Here is a 16,319-nt window from a genome sequence, read left to right as displayed (position 1 = left end):
ACTCAAGATTATGAACATATAGCAACATTCTTTGCCTTAAATCCCAGGCTGATTTATATTCATTCGAAACTTTTCTCGATAGTTTTTTCGCAGCTTTATTATCAATCCACACTTTGCACAGTAAACGTTCGACGTATTTACAAAAAAACAGATATCTGAATATAAGCTGATAAATCATTATAGAACTTTTGTTCAGTATTAATGAAACAGGCCATTTAACTTCGTATATGAATGTCAGCGATTCCCAACCTCTTGTAGTCTTATTCGGTTTTAATATTCCTTTCGAATTTGAAATTATCTTGAGTAATAATGTCATAATATCATCCTGGTGTAATTCAGTTTTTATATTGTCCTTATATGGGTCAGCACTTGCAGAAGAAGTTCTTAATGCTAGTTCTACCAAAGTTTGTAATCTGGAAGGTAATATGTCTCCTATTTCTTTATTTAGCTCATTTTCACTCATATCCATGAATTTCATAAAAAAATCTCCCTGATCAAACAGTAAATAGTGTTTAACAGATTTTAAATGACCAATCAAATCATTCACTTGCATCAAATGATCTAATAAGCTGCTGCTTGCTAATACATAAGCTTTTTGAATTGCTTCTGCACATTTGTTTTCATTATACAGGTAAACAATGTCTTCAGCAGAAGATTTGGCATTAAGACCGCACTGTCGTAAAACATTCAAATACTTTCCAGTTGACAATATCATAGGAGCTAGTTTTTCTAAAAAAATTGGTATTTTTTCTTTATTTATTGTATAACATTTTCCCCAATAATCATCTGAGTATTCTTCTGGAAGTTGTTCTTTATCGAAAACTACTTGATTATCATTTACTAAAAATTCATTATAGGGATCTATGATTATTCCATGGTACAGCCAATTTTGTAATTGATTCATGTAGGGTATTGCAGAGGCTTCCAACAAGATTTGACATAATTTTTCTTCTTTTCCAGTGCAATTAGTCGCAAACTCATGTAGTAAACTAAGAGTTTTACCACCTTTAGCGCCTCTTTTGTTTATTGCTTCACAAATGTTTTTGATTGTTTCAAAAGAAAATAAATAAGGTTGAACTTGACAGTAGAAGCGATGCAAGTTAAGACCTCCTAAACGATTCTGGTCTTCAAGCTTTGCAACCATTCCCAAATAATCGTTTTTGATTTTAAGTAAACATGCGGCTAAAGCATGATTTACTTTTCCATATTTAAAATGAAATTGTTCCTCAACAAATCTTGTTAAAGTTGAATAATAAATAGCTACTGGTAAAATATTATTTGCAAATTGTTTCCAACACAAATCTAAACTTTCGTGAACGACAAATGTTCTAGGCTCATCTTTTTTTAGAGGATTTGCCATAACATATCTGCCAGACACTCCCTGCATACAAGAAATTAAATCATTTACAACAATACTTTCTTGAGAGCATGAAGGAACTACTGGAAAATTGATTTGATCTCCTTGTGAAGAAAAATCTGATATAAGACCTGGACACTTTTTCGACCAATCAATCAGTTGTGGCTTATGTTCATTGGGATGAGTAGATTTGTGTAAGTTATATTCAGTAGGTTTTGCAGAAACCTGAGATTCTACATATTTTGTCGCTTCCAATTGTAATCTTGTAATAACTGAAGTAATAGGATTACACATTGCCGATGAAGGTAATTCATCTGAGGAACTCCTAAAAATTTAATTTTAAATAAAGAAATTAAACATTTTTTAAAAAAATTTTAATGGATAATTAAGCATTTATAATTATTAATGATCAAGAAAGAATTTATTAAAATATATATATGATGATCGATCATTTCTTGTTTTCTACAATCATTATTACTAAATTTTTATTTTAGTTTTTCATACTTAATAACATAATAATATTATTATGTTAAGTTTTTGATGTTGTTTTTAATAAAATACCACTGACGTTAAATTGTAAGCGTATGAAATAAATTGCAAAAATAAAATGATAAAAGAGATAGAGAAAAAAATAAAGCGAAAAAAATTAAATTAAAATAAATATAAATACTTGCATTTTTTTACTTTTTATTGAAAATTATAATTTAAAATATTTAAAACAATAACTGAAAAAAAAAAAAAACAATAATATTTTTGCGGGAAATTTGTCGCCATAGCAGGCGGTGTTTACATCCGGTGTTGAATACGAAGCATTCTCAATGATTCTCAAAGAACGTGACTACTAATTTACATGTGGTCTTTAATATAATTATGGTAAGTCCCGGCAAATCGATAAATTTAACTTTAAATAAAAGAATAAAATGAATTTTAGCAAGTATTTATTTCATTTTTACATTGTAAATGTATTTATAACAAATATATTTACTTTGAACTTTTGTAAATAATTTTTACCGTATTTTATATAAATAATAGTTACACACAATAAATTAATACTAAAATTAGATAAAAAAAAAAAAACATTTTTTCTTTATTTTTTTTTGGTGCATTTTTGATATTTTAATTTATAAATATTATTTTCAGGGAAAACAATTTGTTTTATTTGAGCATGCAGCAGGTTATGCTTTATTTCGGGTTAAAGAATTTGAAGAAATTGGAGCTCAATTGGCTCAAGTGGAAGCAAATGTAACTGAGTTAAATAAATTTAACAGTGTTGTTAAATTAATCAGTTTTTCTCCTTTTAAAACTGCAGCAAATGCATTGGAAAATATAAATGCCGTATCAGAAGGAATTGTCACTGATGATTTACAATTATTTTTAGAAACACAGTTGCCTAAATCTGAAAAATCTAACAAAGTAGTTTTAGGTAAGTAAAGTAAATGAAATTAAAACAAAATTTTTTCTTTTTTTCTTATTTATTGGTTTTTAATTAAGCGGGATTTTATTTATTGTAGGAGTTTCCGATCCTAAACTCGGAGCAGGTATTTCGGAGGCTTTATCAGTGACATGCAGTCATGGAGGAATTTTTCCAGAAGTTATTAGAGGAATAAGATTTCATTTTCACAATTTGGTTAAGGGTTTTACTTCAAAATCATCAGCTACTGCTCAACTTGGTTTGGGACATTCTTACTCGAGGGCAAAAGTAAAATTTAACGTTCACAGAGCGGACAACATGATTATTCAAAGCATTGCCTTATTAGATCAACTAGACAAAAACATTAATACATTCTCTATGAGAATCAGGTAAAAGTTTTGTAATAAATTTAATATTTGTACTGTTTTGATTTACTTTTGAGTTAATTGAGCTTTTCTCTACATTTTAGAGAATGGTATTCTTATCATTTTCCTGAGTTGGTGAAAATCGTACCGGAAAATTACACTTATGCTAAATTGGCAAAGTTTATTAAAAACAGAAAAACATTAACAGATGAAAGTTTAGAAGGACTCGAAGAGATTACAATGGATAGTGCTAAAGCTCAAGCAATTTTAGACGCATCAAAATCATCCATGGGTAAACATTCATTCATGTTTTTTTTTTTTTCTGAATAAAAAATATTAATATTTTACATTAGTGTTGGTTTCATATAATTAAACTAAAGCTAATAATAATAATTTGTTTATTTGTAGGAATGGACATTTCATCGATTGATTTAATAAATATCGAAATGTTTGCATGCAGAGTTATCGATTTATTTGCATATAGAGAAAAATTATCATCCTATTTAGGAAATAAAATGTCTGGTGTTGCTCCAAACCTTGCCACACTCATTGGAGATCAAGTCGGTGCAAGGCTCATTGCTCATGCAGGATCTCTAACGAATTTGGCAAAATATCCAGCGAGTACAGTTCAAATTTTAGGAGCTGAAAAAGCTCTTTTCAGGTATGGGAAATTATTAATGGTTGCAAATTTAATTTCGTTTTATTTAATAATTTTCTTTTTTTTTTGTTAAAGAGCTTTGAAAACAAGATCAAACACTCCTAAATATGGTCTATTATATCATTCCTCATTTATCGGACGAGCAGGTACGAAAAACAAAGGAAGGATTTCACGATATTTAGCAAATAAATGTTCTATCGCATCGAGAATAGATTGCTTTTCAGGTACGTGTCGTGGAAATTTTCATTTTGTTTAAGCCCAGTCGTAAAAATATGTTAAACATAAAATTTTCATGTTTTCACAGATATTCTCACAAACGTGTTCGGAGACAAATTGCGGCAACAAGTCGAAGACAGATTAAAATTTTACGAAAATGGGGAAATCCCCAAAAAGAACATTGACGTTATGAAAGAAGCCATTGTGGAAGCGAATCAAGCCATCGAGGAAGCAAAGAAAAAGAACAAGAAGAAAAAGAAAGATAAGAAAAAAAGAAAACTTACGGATGCGAACGAAAAGGAAAATGATGTCAATGGCGTCGAAGGTAAGTCAAAAACAATTTTTTTAAAAAACTAAAACTAAAACTTAAGATGATGGTGCATTCGTTGGATTTCGATGGATGAAAAAAAAAAAAAAAAAAAAAAAAATTTTGTGTTCGTAGATAATGATATTGAAAATGATGTGACCGAAGAAGAACCGGTCAAAAAAAAGAAGAAGAAAAAGAAAGAGAAAGAAAATGAAGAATAAATATTAAAAAGGAAAATTTAAAATTGAGCTTTTCATCCATCATTCTGCGTTTTATAATAAAGGATAGAAAAAGGAAAATTATTTTTTAATATTTGGATTGAATGAAAGAGGGGAAGGGGGAGAAGGAGGGGCGAGCCCCATTTTTAATTCTTCTTCTTCACTTTTTCTATCTATCTGTCTTTTATTTTACATTTAAAAAAAAAAAAAATATGAATAATCAGGTTATTTTTTAATAGTTTATTAATAATAATAATATATCCTACGGTTTATAATATATTTTTTTTTTTAAATAAATAAAAAAAACAAATAAAATTGAGTACGTGAATTATTATTATTATTATTATTCTCTTTATTTTATTGATTTATTTTAATATAACCGTCACAATAATAACAATAACAAAAAGAAAAAAAAATTTAAATTTATCACTTTTTGTTTTGTTTTCCAATTGCACAAAGATGTTTTTATTTATTTTTATTTTTATTATTAATAACAATTTATTAAAATTATTTAATTACTAACAGCATCATTTACCTTTACAAAAAAAAAAAAAAAAAACAAATATAATAATTATTAATAACAATAAAAAAATAAAAATTAAAAAAATTTGAAAGAAAAAGTAATAATAATATTAAAATGTTTAAAATCGCCGTTAATTAAAAATAATAATAAAAATAATAATAATAATAAATAAATAAATAAATAAAAATATTTGATAATAAAAATAATAATAATAAAAATAATAATAATAATAAAATCAAAAATATTTTATTATAAAAAAATTAAAGAAAAAATTTTGATTTTTATTTAAAACACGCGGGAATGAAGGAGAAGTGGGAGGGTGGAAATTATTATTATCATTATTAAAACGGCAAAGAATTTCCATGATGATGATAAATTTTTTTTTTTTTTTTTTAAATAATTTTTTTTATTATTTTTTCTAATCAATCAATCAATCAATCACATTTAAAAATAATCAATTAAAAAAAAAATTTGTTATTATTATTATTATCAATCAATCAATCATTACGATTATTAACGTTATGTGTATATAATATTATTATTATTATTATTATCCTTGGCAAATGTTTATACTGAGCAATTATTATTTATTTATTTATTTAATATCATTTACATAAAAATTAATTTTTTTTTTTTTTTTTATTATTATCAACTCGCCAAAGTTTTTCATTTTATTATTGTTTTTATTATTATTATTATTAATCTTTTCTAACGACAACCTCTTTTATTTATTAAATAATTTTACGGCAGAAAAAAAAAATGAGTATTCGCGCTTAAAAAAAAAAAAAAAAAAGAAGAAAAATTAACAAACTTTCTGTCTCTCTCTCTCTCTCTCTCTCTCTCTCACTCTCACTAACTTAATAAATTCATCTTTATTGCAATTGAAAAAAAAATAATAATAATAATAATTAAAACATATATATATATATATTCTCACGTTTATGCACAATCTGGCAACGTGTTTAAAAAATTTATTATTTTTAAAATTATTTAAAAAATTTTAAATTATTTAATTAATTAATTAATTAATTAAATAAATAAATGAATGAATGAAACGGTTCCCACCACCTTTAATATATTTAAAATAAAAAAACTAAAAATAATAATTAATTATTATTATTATTAATAATAATTATAATAATAATAATAATGATTTTTTTTCTTATTTTCGACCCATCGATTATCGAGTTTTCGTGTATATTTATATATATATATATATAAAAATGCAGACGATAAAATAAAAATTAAAGTGCATAAAAAAATATATGTATGCATATGTATGCTATATGCATATGCATATGCATACAATGATAATGATGATGAGTAAATAAAATTATTAATAATAATTTTTTTTAATATAACTTAGCAAAAAAAAAAAAAAAAAACTAACCCGACACCATGTTTTTTTTTTCTCTTTCTTTTTAATAATTATTTATAAATGATAATAATGATAATACGCATTTCCGGTTTATTTTTTTTTAAATTAATTAATAATTAATTACTTAATTCTTTCTATTTTTTTTGTTCTATTACTTTTTGTTAATTTTTTTTTTTTTTTTTAATCATTTTTAATTGTGATAATTTCAAACTGAAATTACCGTTATTATTATTATTATTATTATTATTAGTATTATTATTATTATTATTATTTTTAATCTTTAATGATATGATAGTAGTACAATATTGCCCGATAAAAATTGACTCTGACGTTGTTGTTGTTGTTACAAATTCGTCGAACGTTATTTCGATTAAAACAATAATATTAATAATAATAGTAATAATAATAATAATAATAATAATAATAATAATAATAATAATAATAATAATAATAATAATAATAAACCGTTTACGAGTATTAAACGCGCGCGCGCTCTCGTATGTATGTATGCAAATCAATTATTAAAATTTTTCGGCGAAACGATGACGTCACAATGATTTTACGATATTTCATTTCGACATCGTCTCGAATGTTCTTTTAACAACAAAATGTTATTAAAAAATAATTTTCTTTTTGTTTGTTGAGGCAACGGTGAATTTCATCACTTCATGCATTCATCCATCACATTCGCATAAAGTAAAAAAAACCCTGAATAATCAAAGTCGGCGGATGTACCTTCCATTGTTGTTTACTCCCACCAACGATATATCGAATTAATCGATCGATCGATCGATCAAATGTTTTCATATAAATTATTGCGTTAAAAAATTACTTTTAGCTGCTCGTCACTCGCTATTTGTTTGTTTGTTTGTTTGTTTGTTTTCCACGTAAATTGTCTACTCCTAATTAATTATTATTAAAGACCGTTGGACGAATTGAAAAAATTTGAATTTTTCATATTATTAATCGACGATCCTCCTCCCATTATAAGCCCTGAAATAATAATGATAATGATAATAATTAGTTTACTTTAATTTTAGCCGTTAAATATCGTGTCTATTCATCTTTTCATTCCTCCCCTTCACCCCCACCCTCCCTTTTACCTGTGGAATTTTGTGATGCGGGTTTATTAATCGCCATTTGATTCATGCTCGGCTCTCTTTTATTATTATTCAATTTGTTACCGGATATGGTTAGATTGTCAATGTCTATGTTAAGACCGCCTGAATTACTCCACGTCGGCCCGACCTAAATCATCGAATAAAAACATTATTATTATTATTATTATTATTTTTTCATTAACGTCATCGATTATTATTATTATTATGTACTACTTTTAAAGGTGTAATTGTAATTTCTTAATACTCACAGTGCTTAAAGAATTAGAAGTTTTATTTGATATGTTAGAAGTTAAAGGCTGAGCTGAAAAAGGTTGAAGTGGTACCAAACCAGATGATTGACTAGGGCTAACCGTTGGCAGGTCTGACAAACAGAAAAAAATTCAAATTATTATTAACGGGTTACCGTTGGTAGAAATGCGGAAGGCTAAATTTTATTGTGAGAGTATTTGTTTAAAAAAAAAAAAAATTATCCTTAAAAATATTTATTTATAAAACTTAACCCGGGCCCTATGCAACATAATAATAATAATAATAATAATAATTCAAGTCATTGTGGAAAATTGATCACATTGAAAATACAATAGGATAATTAGGAGAATTATCACGTGTCCTAAGCATACAGTTACAATAATAATAATAATGATAATGGAAAGATAAAACTTTTAATGTGAAAAATATCACGATAAACGGATCGTTTGATAATATTGCTTTAAAAAAAAAACAAAAGTAACCGTGAAATTATGTCTTTTGTTTAACTTCCACTCGTTTACCACCACCACCACCACTGCCACCATCTTTATTCAAATTCAAGGTCTTTAATTAACAGGCACAATTGCATGGCAAACGATCTGCAATCGCTGTCGGGATCCGTAGTGCTAACACAAAGCAACCAATCTCTGTAGTTGAGCATTTGCACGAGTAAATCATCCATTAAATTGACTTTGGGTGCGGCTAAAAAAACACTCGCAATGCACATCATGGCTCCCAGCCTCACTTTACCCTCTTCGTGAAACCTCAGAGTCCATACCAATTCCAAAACTTCTTTGGCTATTCTAAGTGATATCGGAGCATTTTTACTGCAGTACATAATTACGGACACCGCGTTTAAAAATTTCGTCAGAATCAAAACTTCGTCTCGAATCGTGTCGATTTTTTCCAATTTGGAAAACGTTAATTTTCCGATTCCGTAGTCTTTGACCAGGGGGAAAAAAAAATAACCCGCCACGTCGTGAAAATTATTTTTATAAGTCGTCGCGACTCGTTTTCCTTTCCCGGAAATAAATCTTCTCGTGTTTGACATGATTCTTTCTTTGACGACGAGTTCCCATTCTTTTTCCTTCTTCCCGACTTTTCGATCGACTTTGCTTTGGTGATTTGGGTTTTCCGCGGATTCCGATAACTTTTTCGCGGATGCCGATAATATGTCCAACATGAATAATCTATCGGATACGGAATATTTATTCAACGCGGCATTGAATTCTTTGCACACGTATTCGGCACCTTGAATCGGATACGAACATATTATTTCAACGCAACAACTAAATTTGATTGTTAGAAAATTTTCAATGCCGTAAGAATCGTCGAGAGATATAAACAATTGAATCAATTCGATTCCGATTTCGGGGTCGTCGTTGGACAATTGTGACATTATGAGATTTTGAGCGTTTTCAAAACCGACGCAAAATTTTTCCACATTTTGTCGATCGGCTAAAATATCGATTAAATCTCTCAGGTATAACGGTGGGGAAACCTTAAAGGATTTCACGTCGTTTGATGTGTCGTAGGGTACAAGATCATCATCGCTGTCCAAATCATCATCTTCATAATTATTAGGCTCGTTATCAGTCGATTCTTTCTCGATATTATTATCACGGGAGTCCAGGGCAACGTTATTTAGTTTCGTTTCAAACGTTTCCTCTTTCAAAGGTAAAACTTCTCCCACTGATTCCTCCTTTTTTCCCAACAAAGTCAAAAGTTGATCGTCGCCATCTCCTTCCGGTTTCATTTCGACAATTTCAACATCGATATTTCTTAGATTACTGATTAACTTTTGCGTGTGCGAATTAAATATATCGTAAGTGAATTTCAATTCCGTTTCCGCTTTCACATTCATAAATTTAGGTATTAATATTTCAGCTGTGATCATTCCCAATCCGCGAATTTCTTCATCGCATGATTCCAAATGTACGGGAACTCCGGTGAAAAGAAGTTTTCGTATTTCGTCTTTTTCGTCCGAAGAACAAACACCCTCTAAAAAAAGTCCACCCGTTATTATTAATTTTGTCAAGTAGTAGTGTTGTGCCGATGGAGTGTTATGAACAGCAACCTTATTCGACCAAACTTTTATCACTTGAATTACGAGATCGTAAAGTAATTTTTTATTCGCTAAAAACAGGTATCCGATCAGGTTGGTCACAAACTCGGGATACCGTACATCGTCGAAATAATTCAAAAGTGGAAATTTCGATATGAATATGTGCTTGTACTCTGGAACTTTCGTAACGATATCATTTAACACGTTGTGCACATTTTTAGGAGATTTACTCATGCATAAAATGTGAAAACTAATCGACTGAGCACCGGATTTATTTAAATTTGATAACGCATCGAATAGTACGTGTCTTATTTCCAAATTATTCGCACACCAAATGTTTAAAACTTGTATTAAATTAAACAATCCTTGAGAAGTTCGAGACAAACGAGTTAAAATTTTCGACAGGAAAAACGAAAGGCTCTTGATATTCATCATTTCTTTTTCATCATCCGAAAAATACTCATTAATTTCGGACAAAATTTTTATGCTGTTTCCGGCGTGGAAAAACATAGCATTGGAAAATTCCTCGTTTGGAAAAGCGCAATGTTTCCCCTTCGTTTGATTCGTTATTATGTCGGGTAATGATAGAACCGAATGGAAAACATTACAAAATTCATCCAAATTCGATGGATTTCCTTTTACGCACGACTGAATAATGGAAGACGATATTAAATCACTTTTTACAACGCGATGACAAATTTTTAAAATGTAATCCATCGAACTGCTAGGAAATTTTGTGATTTTGATGCCGTGAACAAGAATGAACATGACGGTACTCAAAATTTTAATGTTTCCTCCATCGACGGCAAAAAATTTCAAAACAAGATGGTTGAGTTCTGGCGAGTTACAATTTAAAATTATTTTGATATTTTCGATCAGGTACTGAGCAATTTTTTCGTAATATTTTTGAACGAAATACGTGGTTTCATTCGAATCGGAATCGATTCCTGTTATTTTTTGCGGTGTGAGTTGGCCTGGTAAGAGATTTAAAAAATATTTCAAATGTTGCACGAGTTGTTTTCCCTCAAATTGTTCTTCTGAAATGGAATTATCGTTAATTTTATCGATGAGTTTAGAAAATGCAGCGTATTTTTTATCTAAATTCTCTTTCACAAGATGATTTAACGTTTCTTCCGTTTTATGCAAATCAATACAACCAGCAAACGATCTTGATTCACTTCCGATTGAATCTGCCACTTGATCAACTGCAAGTTTTAAAGTCTATGTGGATATGAAATTGAGGACTACACATAAAATTTTACAACGACCATTTGATACATTAAATTTAACCGAATATTATTGGATTAGAATTTTGAGTTAGCTGTTATGATTGTTACTCGGTAAAAATGAATTACTTACCACCATCTAAAAGACTTTTCGCTGAAAATGTTTGTCCTGTAGTATTATTTGAGGTATGTTGCATCCCCATTAATAAATCAGCATTTGAATTTTTAACGGTTGATGGAGATAAGGCATTTTGTATGAAATTAAGTTGATTGGAATTAGATGTGGAATCCAAATTGCCAAAAGGAGCATTGGTATTACTATTGTTGCTGTTATTGTTATTAGGTTTGATTGCCACTTGATTGTTATCAGTAAATGCAAAAGCGAAATCCGCGAATTCGTCACTGGAAAAAAAAAAAAAAAATTGTAAAGGAAAAAACTAAGGTATAACTAAAAAGCAATTAAAAAAAAATGATACCTTTTAGTTTTATTTTCCGGCACACTTGAAGAATTTTTATCAGAAAAAGCACTTTCGAAATTTCCAAATTCTTGAGCATCCGAAGCTCGAGGATTGAAATCATCGTCGTGTAAGTTAAATAAATCGATATTCGCTTTATTATTATTATTATTATTGTTATTATTGTTATTGTTGTTGTTGTTGCTTGATTCTCCTACGTAATTGGCAGCAGCACCCAAATCAATTTTTTTAACAGTTTTAACTAATTTCGACGGAGAATTAATGCTAGAATTGATATTATTTTTAACATCTATTTTTTGTTTGCTCGATTCTATACTGAATGTATCACAAGTATCTTTGTAAATTTTCGGTGACCTGTTATAGTCATTTGTATCACCATCCGAATCATATTTTTCACCTTCATCGCTATTACATAAAACATGTAAAAATTTTTTATTTATCAATTTCAATTACTTTTTTCAAAATTTATCTTGGAAAAAATGTTAAATTGTTTACTCAACCTATTGTAAGTTGAATCCTGAAATCCACCTGAATGCCTTTTTTCAGATTCCCAATCATTTCTTCCTAAATCATCCCACCTTTCTCTGCCTGAAAACATTTACAAAAAACATTTTGATAAAATTTTAAACGAATAGTTTTAATTTAAAGTTACAACAAGTGATAATATGTTTACCATATCTTCCGCCTAGCCCTGCATCGCTTGAAAGTCCGACATATTTATCTTTATTTTTCTTGGCCTTTTTCCTTTCTTCTCTTAACCTATCATCATCTTGTATAAATTCAATTAGTTCTCTAACTTTATGTCTAACATTAATCCCCTGATCTTTACCATATTCATCTAAATATGTATAATTTTCTAATGATCTTAAATCGTAAATATGTTCTCTTGACGAAGAAACCACTCTTTCAGACCCTAATAATCCATAATTAAGAACATTAATACATTATTATTTATCCTTGAAATGTAAAAATTTAAAAGATGGATAGGATTTACCATTTCTTATAAGATAATTTAACAATAATAAACTTTTATAAGTTCTTCTCCAATTAGTTTTATTATCTTGAAGCATTCTTTTCCATAACATACACATAACTTCGGGAAAATTTTTAAATGTAAAAGTTGCCTGAGCTATTTCTTGCATAAGAGCACCTGTTGGACCCCAAGCATCATCATTTGTTGCTTCCCTAACTTTGGCTTCTATTTCAGTATAATTCATAACCACATTGGTTCTAAAAAAAAATAATTATTTAGAAAAACAAAGTTCAAATAATTAACTAACTTTAATAAAAAGACTAAATAAAAAATTATTTCTAAGAAATTGACATTATGTAAAAAAAAAAAAAAAAAATGACATAAGTAAACAACAGTAAATTTCTTATAAATTAACCCTAAAAATTATTTTAAAAAATTGTTTTTTCTTTTATTTTATCGCGTTTTACAATATCATAATACCTTATGTTAGCTCGGTAAATAAATTTGAAAAATTTCTTTCTTTATTTTGTAAACAATTAAAGTAAAAATTATTATGATTAACTAACGATAACCTTGATTTTTGATAGTAATAATACTAACATATTTTTAATAATTTCTCATAGAATTTATATTATATTTTTATTTAAAATAAACATGATGCATGATAAAAATTTAAATAAAATCATAAGGAAATTTAATTAGTTTAATAAAGTACTAACAAGGAGTTTAGTGTACTTGGCTGTCAAAGAAATCAAAACATTATTAATAACTACTTACACTTTATCTGCGATTTCTCGCACTTTCCACATACTAAACATGTTGCTAATTTAAAAATAAACTCTATTTTAAAATAAAAATGTCATTTTACACAAACGGATGCTTTCGGATAAAAACGGTGAAATCCACTTTATTTGAGCAATGTTAATTTAATTAATTACATAAAAAGCAGAAATGATTATTTCGTCACTAACATTCCAATGCAGTCTTACCAACAGTAATCATCAATTTGAAAATTATTAATTATTAGACACCCCGATTTCCTATAGACCTTAATTAATAAATTAAATTTTTATGAAAATAAAATTCACTTTCAATATTTATTTAAAAAAAAAAAAAATAATAATAATAATTTTTTATTAATTATAAAATTGACAAATTTGATTCCAGCAGTTATGAAATGATTATCTAATAAACCTGCCTTGAAACACTTGTATCTTTCCCTGACTTTTATTCACTGCGGTCAAATTGATACAGCATGAAGCAAAAAAAAAAATTATCTAAGCAATATAATTTTTATCATTTTGCGATAAAAATTTTTTTTAATAAAATCGAAATTACAAATTTTTTACGTTCGAAATTTGTATTTTTTTTATTTTACTTTAATACATTCAAAATTAACGATTTAATCATTAAGGCGGGAGGGGGAACACTTTTCAAACTTAAATTTTATTTATAAAAAATCACTCATTATTTCTGATAGTTGTGCTAGAACTTATGGCTATTACTTATTATGGAAAGATTTTAATAAAAAGTAATAATTTTTTAAAACTTACAATGTTCGCATTATAATAAATTAAATTTCTTGTAGTAAAAGATAGTAGAAACTATTGAATTTTAAATTGTAACTTTAATAGCTTTTATTATTATTAAAGAAAAAACTTTATTGTTAATAACTTTCAAATAATTTAAGTTTTTTTTTTTTAATTTCAATACCTTACAATTTTCGAAGAACTTATTTAATTGTGTTGTTGCAATTATAAATAAAATGAAAGCATTTTAAACATAGAATAAAATGGAAATTTCCATATTAACTTAAAAGTTTTAAATTTCGAAAGACTAGTTACAAAGTTGGCAAAGTCTATTGTAATCAAAATGGCTTCCTCTCTCATAAATAACTTTGAACGTTTGAAATATCAAAGTTAAAATTTTGTCATATATATTATAAAATGATTAAGAAAAAAAATTATTGTCATGGATTTAAAAAAAAATGAAGACGCCGATGAAAATAAAAAACGGTTGACAATTTTAATTGAAGTTTTAACCCATTCTGGATCTACTTCTTTAGATGAAGAAGTCCTTAAAGAAATAAAAAAAATTTGCAGGTATTAAAAAAGTTTTTAAGTTTTTCGAAGGAAATATTAATAACGTTTGATAAATATATAATAAATGCAATACTTATTATTTTTGCAGATCATCAGAAATTTACATTTCTAAAGCCTATGACTTGGTACTTCAACAATTAAAAAAAAAAAATTCACAAATAAGAATAAATGCTTTTTTAATATGTAAAGAACTATTCAAGAGGTCAGCTTTATTTAGAGAACTTATTATTAAAGATCTTGAACTTATATATAAATTATCAGCTGAAATAAATTCAAAATCTAAATTACCACCTCCTAAATTGTCAGCAGAGAATTTAAAAGTACTGGCTTTAGAAACATTAAGCAATTGGGTAAAAGAATATGGAGATTCTTATAAGAAGTTAAAAATTGCATACAATTATTTTAAAACCTGTCATAATGTCAATTTTGACACTTATGAAGTTATAAATTCAGCTGAAAGACAAAGACAAGAAGAAAATGAAATTTATCAAAGGAATAGAAATATAGATAAGATAAATAATTTAATGAAAAATGTTAATGGTAAGTAGTAAATCATTACAAAGAAAAATGTTTTATTAATTTGACTTTAAGGTATTATTAAAATTTAAAAATTTTACTTTCAGATTATGAACCAGAAATTGATAATACAATTACTTCATTATCAAATTGTCTAAATCTTTTGTTACCTCAGCCGGAGGAGTTTTTTATTCAAGAAATCGGTGATTCTAATAATACATCGGTAGAAGAAAGCAAATATTCTAATTTTGACAGTAGTGATGTGGATGTACAGCAAAACACCTTGAGAGATTTTGGAATCACAACAAATTATTCATTATCATTGCAAGTAAATCCGAATGAAAAAATTTGTGTCAAAAAAACAGAAGGAAATTCATCAATTATTGAAAATGCTCAAGATTGTGTGCAGCTCATTGTCAATCGTTTTTTACCTTTAACTAAAAAATGGTCTAATATATGCACCAAATACTCCAATGGGTGGGTAACTTAAATAAAAAAATGATTGTGTTAAAAATGTTTGCATTTTCTAAATGAAAAAATATTTTCAGAAATATTCAAGAAATTAAAAGAATATTAGATATAAAAGAAAAATTAAACAAGATACTCGGTAAATATCATAAGCTAAATATTGAAGGATTGAGTTCTAAAACCGATGAAAATGGAGACAAAGCAGATGACGCTTCGGATGATGATGACGATGATTTTGAAGAAGTTAAAAAAGAAGGTTATGAAGATTCAGTAAACATGTCAGATGATGAGTTATTTCATTTAATTAATAAAAAAAGTGAAAAAGTACCTGAAATATCAAATGAAAAAAAACTAAATTTAAAATCTGACACTTTAGAAAAAAGTAATTTTTTTTTTTTGACATTTTTTTCAAAACACTTTAATGGTGGGTAAATACACGATTGCATATTTAATGGTAGGTAAATTTTTTTCAGATGAAAAAATATTAGATCAAACTTCTCCTAAGCCATCATCCTCTACATCTAATGACAGAAAAAGTAAATTATTGAAAATTGCTCCCAAATTGCCTTTTGACATTGATCTTTATCATTGGGAGGACCAGTCATTATCAGTTCCAACTTTAATATCGTTAGTTATAATTTGTCTATGTGGTATTAATAAAACTTTGTGCAAATCAAATTTATTTTTTAT

At 27.3% G+C, this 16,319-nt stretch overlaps 5 protein-coding genes across 5 annotated transcripts in view; 2 read left to right on the top strand and 3 right to left on the bottom strand.

The window, feature by feature from the left end:
* The window catches only part of Phum_PHUM028000 (gamma-tubulin complex component, putative), a gene marked incomplete at both ends in the record, with an annotated part of 2,440 nt that extends 789 nt beyond the window's left edge, over window positions 1–1,651 (bottom strand). The window contains one exon of the mRNA XM_002422968.1: window positions 3–1,651. Within this exon, the coding sequence (XP_002423013.1) occupies window positions 3–1,651 (1,649 nt within the window). The remainder of the gene's footprint in view (window positions 1–2) is intronic.
* Window positions 1,652–2,277: 626 nt separating this feature from the next.
* Phum_PHUM027990 (Nucleolar protein Nop56, putative) lies at window positions 2,278–4,364 on the top strand (the record flags this gene model as incomplete). Its single annotated transcript, XM_002422967.1, has 7 exons — window positions 2,278–2,313; window positions 2,498–2,780; window positions 2,869–3,157; window positions 3,238–3,425; window positions 3,542–3,794; window positions 3,867–4,015; window positions 4,096–4,364. The coding sequence occupies 7 exons, from the start codon at window positions 2,278–2,280 to the stop codon at window positions 4,362–4,364; spliced, it is 1,467 nt and encodes a 488-aa protein (XP_002423012.1).
* A 2,985-nt stretch (window positions 4,365–7,349) lies between these two features.
* Phum_PHUM027980 (uncharacterized protein) lies at window positions 7,350–8,172 on the bottom strand (the record flags this gene model as incomplete). The annotated part of the gene is made up of 4 exons (XM_002422966.1): window positions 7,350–7,426; window positions 7,537–7,681; window positions 7,803–7,915; window positions 8,160–8,172. 4 exons carry the CDS (start codon window positions 8,170–8,172, stop codon window positions 7,350–7,352), a joined length of 348 nt encoding a protein of 115 aa, XP_002423011.1.
* A 178-nt stretch (window positions 8,173–8,350) lies between these two features.
* On the bottom strand, window positions 8,351–13,361 carry Phum_PHUM027970 (epsin 4/enthoprotin, putative; the record flags this gene model as incomplete). The annotated part of the gene is made up of 7 exons (XM_002422965.1): window positions 8,351–11,073; window positions 11,228–11,496; window positions 11,571–11,975; window positions 12,071–12,158; window positions 12,244–12,483; window positions 12,565–12,800; window positions 13,321–13,361. 7 exons carry the CDS (start codon window positions 13,359–13,361, stop codon window positions 8,351–8,353), a joined length of 4,002 nt encoding a protein of 1,333 aa, XP_002423010.1.
* A 1,153-nt stretch (window positions 13,362–14,514) lies between these two features.
* The window catches only part of Phum_PHUM027860 (DNA double-strand break repair Rad50 ATPase, putative), a gene marked incomplete at both ends in the record, with an annotated part of 2,725 nt that continues 920 nt past the window's right edge, over window positions 14,515–16,319 (top strand). The window contains 5 exons of the mRNA XM_002422964.1: window positions 14,515–14,645; window positions 14,734–15,185; window positions 15,269–15,638; window positions 15,710–16,011; window positions 16,103–16,256. Of these exons, the coding sequence (XP_002423009.1) occupies window positions 14,515–14,645; window positions 14,734–15,185; window positions 15,269–15,638; window positions 15,710–16,011; window positions 16,103–16,256 (1,409 nt within the window). The remainder of the gene's footprint in view (window positions 14,646–14,733; window positions 15,186–15,268; window positions 15,639–15,709; window positions 16,012–16,102; window positions 16,257–16,319) is intronic.

The sequence above is a fragment of the Pediculus humanus genome, genomic scaffold, assembly GCF_000006295.1.
Source record: "Pediculus humanus corporis 1103172107382 genomic scaffold, whole genome shotgun sequence".
In the NCBI taxonomy this organism is placed as follows: domain Eukaryota; kingdom Metazoa; phylum Arthropoda; class Insecta; order Psocodea; family Pediculidae; genus Pediculus; species Pediculus humanus.
The sequence above is the reverse complement of the archived record's forward strand: the minus strand, read 5'-3'. Positions and strand labels throughout refer to the sequence as shown.